This window comes from Borostomias antarcticus (genome assembly GCF_949987555.1).
Source record: "Borostomias antarcticus genome assembly, chromosome: 1".
Lineage (NCBI taxonomy): Eukaryota > Metazoa > Chordata > Actinopteri > Stomiiformes > Stomiidae > Borostomias > Borostomias antarcticus.
The window spans coordinates 60614128-60622928 of NC_140234.1; the positions used below are offsets into that span (position 1 = coordinate 60614128).

General features: G+C 48.6%; 1 protein-coding gene across 1 annotated transcript in view; it reads left to right on the forward strand.

Moving 5' to 3' along the window:
- Positions 1-301: 301 nt before the first annotated feature.
- Positions 302-8801, forward strand: part of LOC311308340 (folliculin-interacting protein 1-like) — a gene marked incomplete at its 3' end in the record, with an annotated part of 26693 nt that continues 18193 nt past the window's right edge. Inside the window, exon 1 of the mRNA XM_084437301.1 lies at positions 302-426. Within this exon, the coding sequence (XP_084293427.1) occupies positions 338-426 (89 nt within the window). The 5' untranslated portion in view covers positions 302-337. The remainder of the gene's footprint in view (positions 427-8801) is intronic.

Below are 8801 nucleotides of genomic sequence, written 5' to 3' on the forward strand. Positions count from 1 at the left end.
TCGATAAAATATCTAAATGATTAGTAGAGTTTATATTGGGAATCGGATTGTATGTTTTCTGATCCACTGATCAGTCGATGAGATTCAGACAAAACATCAACACAGCAATTCTCCCAACCACGTGGGGCATGGCCCAAAATATCAGCCAATCAAGTATTCCGGTGAGAAGCAGAAGCGGATCGTTGTCCAATCAGAAAATAGCAGTGGGTATCCATGCTGCCTGTGACTAATGCCTGTCATATGACTCTGACACAAATGGAGTAGTTTCAAGGAACGAGGGTCGCCTTTGTATTTGGAAAAGAAAGAGACTTTCTGTACCGGGAATATTGGTACAAAAATGCCTCCTACTCTTTTCCAAAAACTTTTTAATAAAAGAAATGCATTTTCTCCGCCTCCAAGATGTAACAAAGAGGACCCCGCGTTCAGGTAACGGCAGTTGCTGCTTGTGCTTTCTCTGTCACGCGCTGCTAGTTAGCTAGCGAGCTACCAACGGAAATCACCTCAGATCACCTCAGCATCGAACTAACGAGTCAGTTTGAACCATGTTCAGTCCAAACCTGGCTATCTACATGAGTTTTAATGCATTAGAAACGTGTTTTACCCCGGTTTGTCCCATATTGCTGTGTAACACGATAAAGGGGGCAAGGGAACATGTGTGTGTCTCGTTGGATGGGAGCTCGTCTGGGTGTGTTAGTTAGGTTAGGATAGTTGTGTGTGTCACGTTAGCTATGATCTCCCATGATCTGGTCCTATTTGTGAAAAATGACATGTCTGGTCTCTATCATCGCTTGGCGGTGCAAAGTACAGCAGATGTGTATCTTGCTACTGTGTGCGTGTGTCAGACCGAGTCTGAGCCTGTAGTCAACCAGGGACGGACTACTGTAGCCCGTCTGAGTCTGTAGTTAACCAGGGACAGTCTGTAGTTGTAGTTAACCAGGGACAGTCTGCTGTAGCCTGTCTGAGCCTGTAGTTAACCAGGGACAGTCTGCTGTAGCCTGTCTGAGTCTGTAGTTAACCAGGGACAGTCTGTAGTTGTAGTTAACCAGGGACAGTCTGCTGTAGCCTGTCTGAGCCTGTAGTTAACCAGGGACGGTCTGCTGTAGCCTGTCTGAGTCTGTAGTTAACCAGGGACAGTCTGTAGTTGTAGTTAACCAGGGACGGTCTGCTGTAGCCTCTCTGAGTCTGTAGTTAACCAGGGACAGTCTGTAGTTGTAGTTAACCAGGGACAGTCTGTAGTTGTAGTTAACCAGGGACGGTCTGCTGTAGCCTGTCTGAGCCTGTAGTCAACCAGGGACAGTCTACTGTAGCCCGTCTGAGTCTGTAGTTAACCAGGGACAGTCTACTGTAGCCTGTCTGAGTCTGTAGTTAACCAGGGACAGTCTACTGTAGCCCGTCTGAGTCTGTAGTTAACCAGGGACAGTCTACTGTAGCCCGTCTGAGCCTGTAGTTAACCAGGGACGGTCTACTGTAGCCTGTCTCAGTCTGTAGTTGTAGTTAACCAGGGACGGTCTACTGTAGCCCGTCTGAGCCTGTAGTCAACCAGGGACGGTCTACTGTAGCCTGTCTCAGTCTGTAGTTAACCAGGGACGGTCTACTGTAGCCCGTCTGAGCCTGTAGTCAACCAGGGACAGTCTACTGTAGCCTGTCTCAGTCTGTAGTTGTAGTTAACCAGGGACGGTCTACTGTAGCCCGTCTGAGCCTGTAGTCAACCAGGGACGGTCTACTGTAGCCTGTCTCAGTCTGTAGTTAACCAGGGACAGTCTACTGTAGCCTGTCTCAGTCTGTAGTTGTAGTTAACCAGGGACGGTCTACTGTAGCCCGTCTGAGCCTGTAGTCAACCAGGGACGGTCTACTGTAGCCTGTCTCAGTCTGTAGTTAACCAGGGACGGTCTACTGTAGCCCGTCTGAGCCTGTAGTTAACCAGGGACGGTCTACTGTAGCCTGTCTCAGTCTGTAGTCAACCAGGGACGGTCTACTGTAGCCCGTCTGAACAACGTGTTTTGATGTTTGTCTTACACAACATCGACTTTATAACGTTATATATGAAGGCAACATGTTTGTATACCCTACCGGTGTTAAATGTACTATCAGGGGTCCCATATTCCAAGTGCAGTAACGTACTATATAACGTTAGTCAACAATTGAGCTGTTTTTTGATTATGAAGTATATTGTATTGACCTACAGCTGCCACCTCCCTGCCTCACAGTACACACCTGGGAAATGCTATGCTGTGCTCTAGTAGTGCTGCCCTGTTGTTAAAAGATCACGCAGGCCTGTTCTAAGGGCCCTAAATGAATACCTGATCTAGCCCAGCTGTGTGTTTCAGGGTTATAAAGATGACCTGGGTGGGCTAGGCCTGGTGTGGCGTGGAGGGTAACTATTCACTCTGCCTAGCCCACTCATCTGTTCATATTTCTGCCATGATGGCTCCATTAATCATACAGTTGGCAGTCAGCATGGCCAGGGTGAAGGTTTAATATATATGTATTAGGGTTGTCATGATTTCGATTCTAAATCGAAAATTGATAGAAATGGGTGCTCGATTTCATCGAAATCAAAAGCAGGATCGCGATTTGAATCAGTATTTTTTCTTCTCTCCGCCCCCGTGTCTCACACACCTGACAAATCAAGTCATACAGGTAAAAAGTAAACACAAGTAACATTAGTCTACTTGCCCATCTCCCATAATAGCCAAGTTAGTTTTCAATCAGACTCAAAGTGCTTAATGGTGCGTTCAAAACTACTCGGGACTCGGGAATTCCCCACCTCCAACTTGTGAAAAACGAATTGAACGCCCGTCCAAGTCGGGAACTCGGGTATCATTTTGAGCCCTGAGTTGACGTCACAACATGGCGGCATATAACGTTGACTATAAGAATTTAATTATTATAAAGTGTTTGTTGACGTTTTAACATGTATTTGATGTGTAATTGTGCAATATATGTTTGTATTCTATATATGTCTCTCTGATTATAGCAATGTGTGGACTGTAACAGCTCTTTTACTGGCGAAATGAGCTAGCCAGCTAGCTAACGTTAGTTAGCTCAGAGCTAGCTAGTTGCGTTACTTACTTTTTTCTCCCGAGTTAAAATCGTTATGAATGCAATGACGTTGGGGGTCGGGATTCCCAACTTTCTTTCGTGTGTGGATTTGAAAATCGTGACACCCCCCAAATATGTAACGTATATAATGGATCATTCAAGAGAATATGAACTGTACAGAATAGGCCGTTCAAGAGCATCTCAACATCAGTTTTTCACAGTGGAAAAAGAACAGAAAGTAGGCTACACAGCATGAAAATCTACATAACTACAAAATGTTACTTACTGAGCCCCAGAAAACACCGACCCCAATAATCAGCCTCTGGAATTTACATTTGGTTGAGTGTCAGTGAGTGGTGGTCTTCTAATGCCTGACTGTATCATCAGCTCAATTTTGGGCCGTTTTGAGCACAGTATGCATCCCAGTGCATTGAGTGACCTTTGAGAGGGCATAGCAGGCAGGGCAGAGGGCTGGCTGACCCTCTGAGTCAACCCTAAACAGCTCTGCTGGGTCTCTGGCGGTCGGCGTGTGACCAGGGGAAACATACTGTACATCTCTGAGCAGAGAGCAAAGGTGGTTCGGAGGGAGGGAGAAGTCCCAGCCCAGGCCAAGGGCTTTGTTTACTCCCCTGACTGCCCCTGTTGCAATGGCTTCCTTCCTGGCCTACACACACACTGTGTGTGTGTGTGTGTGTGTGTGTGCGTGTGTGTGTGTGTGTGTGTGTGGTAAATGGTAACAAAGGATATTGTCCATTGAATAGACGTCTTCTCACCTCCCTTGACAGGAGCGTATCAGAGGCAGTGTTACGTGGCAGCTGCAGTGCTGATGGTCACATGATCACCTGGTGTGTGTGTGGAGACATGCTGTCGTATGCCTGGCGCACACTACAGGCTTTTCAAATATCAACCGATTTTTAAAATGTGGGAGACACGTTTACCACAGACATTTAACCGATTTTGAGACGCACGACCACACACTTCGCAATTCAGAGTGGTGATTCTCTGACCTTCCACTGCCAGAGAGACGCTGTTCCATATTAAAGGGGTAGTGTGCTATATTGGACATTTAGTCATATTTGAAACATGAAACATAAGAGACTATAATTTCACTGATTGTTCCAGTATTGAGCTAGAGACGTTTTTCTGCAGGCTCTCACTGGGCTACAATGGAAGTCAATGGGACGTGTAACTGCATTAAAAAACTATGATAAATCTGCTTTTCCAAGACGAGAAGCACAGTAATGTTGCTGGAGCTTTGATATTAATCCGTATGCATCTGATGAATTACAGTAAGCAAAATGATAGTCTTGGACTAAATGTCCAAAATAGCACACTACCCCTTTAATATGAGCGTGGGCTGGTGAGAAGGTTGGCCTCTACTGTTGATCGCTGGTGCTGGGTAGAGGAACATATGCAGGAAGGCTTAGAATTTAGGATTACTTCCACCTTGCTCAGGGCTACGTGTATTGCATTTAACACACACACACACACGTACACACACACAGTCATACTCATGTGATTCAGCCAGTCAGACGCACTGTGTGAGGGTACATCAGGTTTCTTTGTGCTGGCAGGTCTAACTTGGCCGGTGTGGGAATGTGTGGGTGTGTCTCCTACCACGGCGTGATCATCATGTGAGGGTGGAATGCAGAAGTCTCACCTGAAACCAAGAAACAACAGACAGGCAGGCAACAGACAGGCAGGCAGACAGACAGACAGGCAGGCAGACAGACAGACAGACAGACAGAAAAGCAGACAGGCAGAAAGGCAGACAGGCAGGCAGGCAGACAGACAGACAGGCAGAAAGGCAGGCAGACACAACTGGCTTAAAGACAGGCACTCAGATGTCCCATGTCAGGTGAGGCTACGGGAAAAGTTTAATAAAGGTTAAAACAAGAACAACAACAGAAGTTTGCTGTTTGTTTGTCATGCCAAACCTGTCCGTGGTTTACGTATTGAGAGATGAGGAGTGGACTGAAGCTCTTAGGCTAGTCTCACAGTAGTGTGAGAGAACAGGGTCGGCTCTCTGCTGCGTCTCTGCTTCAATGGAGCATTCTCCAGATAGATCGTCTCTATCTCTCTATCTCTCCCTCTCTCTCTCTCTCTCTCTCACACACACACACACACACACACACACCTGCTTGACCCAGAGAGCATGAGGTGAAGGCCTCTTTTTTGGTTTTAGGCGTATTGGTTATTAATTAGTATAACCATCAGATTCAGTTGCTTGCTGTATTTGTGAGTAGGCTTTGTGTGTGTGTGTTGTGACTGTGAGAAAGCTTTGTGTGAGTGTGTGTGTGTGTGTGTGTGTGAGAGGAGGGGCAGACGGGTGTCGTCTTTCCCCCCTCAGGAAAGTGTGATTGGGCTATTCTAGCACCCGGTGTCCTGAGCCTGGTCTCATTTTCAGCGCTCAGGGTTTCTGTTATGTAGCCGGCCCTGCTCACCAGAACGGCATGCTGGGAAACAACCTGCTAGGGACCATGCAAACCCCTCTGAATAAACCTCTCAGCTTCTTATACAGGCGGCTATGTAACACAAGGGTCACCCTCCCCCCTCCCCTCCTTCCACTCCTCCCCCCCTACTACCCCCTACCCCCTCCCTCTCCTACCTACTCCCCCTCTCTTTCTGGCCTGCCTCCCCCTACTACCCCCTCCCCCCCACCTCCTCCACCTCTCTCTCTTTCACTTTCTACAGTTTCAGAGAGGGTGGGCTGAGCTGATTGGTGTAGGGTGACTAGCGCCTGGCCTGGGTGACCAATGACAGAGCAGCGAGAGCTAGAGTCACAGCAGCAGCTAGGTGAGAGCTAAGGGGTCATGTTTAAATAATAATAATAAAAGAGCTAGCTACCAGAGCAGTGGTAAGATGAGTGTTAGGCCAGCCAGGTAGGATGACAGAGCAGGTTCAGTTGACTGAGCGGACAGCGAGTTGGTGGCCGGACCCAGAACAGTGTTGAGCTGAACGTCGGGGGCAGCGGGCAGGGCTGGGATGCCTTTGTCCAGGCCTCTCTGGCGTCCTGTCCACTAGGCCGGCCCGCACGCCGGTCACCTGACAGTCTCATGTTGTTGTGTGAATTTAGTTCAGCGCTATTCTTAGCCACGCACTGGGGGAGAGAGAGAGAGAGAGGTCAGAGGGAGAGAAAGAGAGAGAGAGAGAGGGCAAGGGAGAGACTGGCAGACACACCATGATGCCCAGGTACCTGATAATATTTAACTCGGCTTGCTTGTGTGCTTGTTTGTTGCTGTTGGCAGGAGGGGGTTAGCGTTCTCATCTCCGGCTCTGGTTACTGGTGTTCAGGGGATTGGGAGGGGGGTAGCGTTGGTAACTGGTGTTCAGGGGGGGGTAGCGTTGGTTACTGGTGTTCAGAGGGGGGTAGCGTTGGTTACTGGTGTTCAGAGGGGGGTAGCGTTGGTTACTGGTGTTCAGAGGGGGGGTAGTGTTGGTTACTGGTGTTCAGAGGGGGGGGTAGCGTTGGTTACTGGTGTTCAGGGGGGGGGGTAGCGTTGGTTACTGGTGTTCAGAGGGGGGGTAGCGTTGGTTACTGGTGTTCAGAGGGGGTAGCGTTGGTTACTGGTGTTCAGAGGGGGGTAGCGTTGGTTACTGGTGTTCAGGGGGGGTAGCGTTGGTTACTGGTGTTCAGAGGGGGGGTAGCGTTGGTTACTGGTGTTCAGAGGGGGGGGTAGTGTTGGTTACTGGTGTTCAGAGGGGGGGGTAGTGTTGGTTACTGGTGTTCAGGGGGGGGTAGCGTTGGTTACTGGTGTTCAGGGGGGGGTAGCGTTGGTTACTGGTGTTCAGGGGGGGGTAGCGTTGGTTACTGGTGTTCAGGGGGGGGTAGCGTTGGTTACTGGTGTTCAGGGGGTGGGGGGGGGTAGCGTTGATTACTGGTGTTCAGGGGGGGGGGTAGCGTTGGTTACTGGTGTTCAGGGGTGGGGGGGGTAGCGTTGGTTACTGGTGTTCAGGGGGGGGGTAGCGTTGGTTACTGGTGTTCAGGGGGTGGGGGGGGGTAGCGTTGGTTACTGGTGTTCAGGGGGGGGTAGCGTTGGTTACTGGTGTTCAGGGGTGGGGGGGGTAGCGTTGGTTGCTGGTGTTCAGGGGTGGGGGGGGGTAGCGTTGGTTGCTGGTGCATACTATCGATATGCTCTGTGTGTGTACTTGCGTGTGTACGTGTGTGTGTGTGTGTGTGTGTGTGTGTGTGTGTGTGTGTGTGTTATGCAGTGTAGTGGTAGGGATGACAGTAGACGGACTCTGCGGTCACGAGAGACTGGCTGGACAAGGACATGAGCTGAGTCTCATGTAGTCTACGCCTGTAGGAGTGTATTCATGTAGGAGTGTATTCATGTAGGAGTGTATTCATGTAGGAGTGTGTTCATGTAGGAGTGTATTCATGTAGGAGTGTATTCATGTAGGAGTGTATTCATGTAGGAGTGTGTTCATGTAGGAGTGTGTTCATGTAGGAGTGTGTTCATGTAGGAGTGTATTCATGTAGGAGTGTATTCATGTAGGAGTGTGTTCATGTAGGAGTGTGTTCATGTAGGAGTGTGTTCATGTAGGAGTGTATTCATGTAGGAGTGTATTCATGTAGGAGTGTATTCATGTAGGACTGTATTCATGTAGGAGTGTATTCATGTAGGAGTGTATTCTTGGGGGTTTTATCCATCGCCTGGTTCCGTTAGTTGAGGCCAGTGGAGGACTGCTCTATGTGACTATGGACTGCTCTATGTGACTATGGACTGCTCTATGTGACTATGGACTGCTCTATGAGACTATGGACTGCTCTATGTGACTATGGACTGCTCTATGTGACTATGGACTGCTCTATGTGACTATGGACTGCTCTATGTGACTATGGACTGCTCTATGATACTATGGACTGCTCTATGTGACTATGGACTGCTCTATGAGACAGTGGACTGCTCTATGAGACTATGGACTGCTCTATGTGACTATGGACTGCTCTATGTGACTATGGACTGCTCTATGAGACAGTGGACTGCTCTATGAGACTATGGACTGCTCTATGTGACTATGGACTGCTCTATGAGACTATGGACTGCTCTATGAGACTATGGACTGCTCTATGTGACTATGGACTGCTCTATGAGACTATGGACTGCTCTATGAGACAGTGGACTGCTCTATGTGACTGGACTGCTCTATGAGACTATGGACTGCTCTATGTGACTATGGGCTGCTCTATGTGACTATGGACTGCTCTATGAGACAGTGGACTGCTCTATGAGACTATGGACTGCTCTATGTGACTATGGACTGCTCTATGAGACTATGGACTGCTCTATGAGACTGTGGACTGCTCTATGAGACAGTGGACTGCTCTATGAGACTATGGATTGCTCTATGAGACTATGGACTGCTCTATGAGACTATGGACTGCTCTATGAGACAGTGGACTGCTCTATGTGACTATGGACTGCTCTATGAGACAGTGGACTGCTCTATGTGACTATGGACTGCTCTATGAGACAGTGGACTGCTCTATGAGACAGTGGACTGCTCTATGAGACAGTGGACTGCTCTATGTGACTATGGACTGCTCTATGAGACTATGGACTGCTCTATGTGACTATGGACTGCTCTATGAGACAGTGGACTGCTCTATGAGACTATGGACTGCTCTATGAGACTATGGACTGCTCTATGTGACTATGGACTGCTCTATGATTCAGTGGACTGCTCTATGTGACTATGGACTGCTCTATGAGACTATGGACTGCTCTATGAGACAGTGGACTGCTCTATGAGAC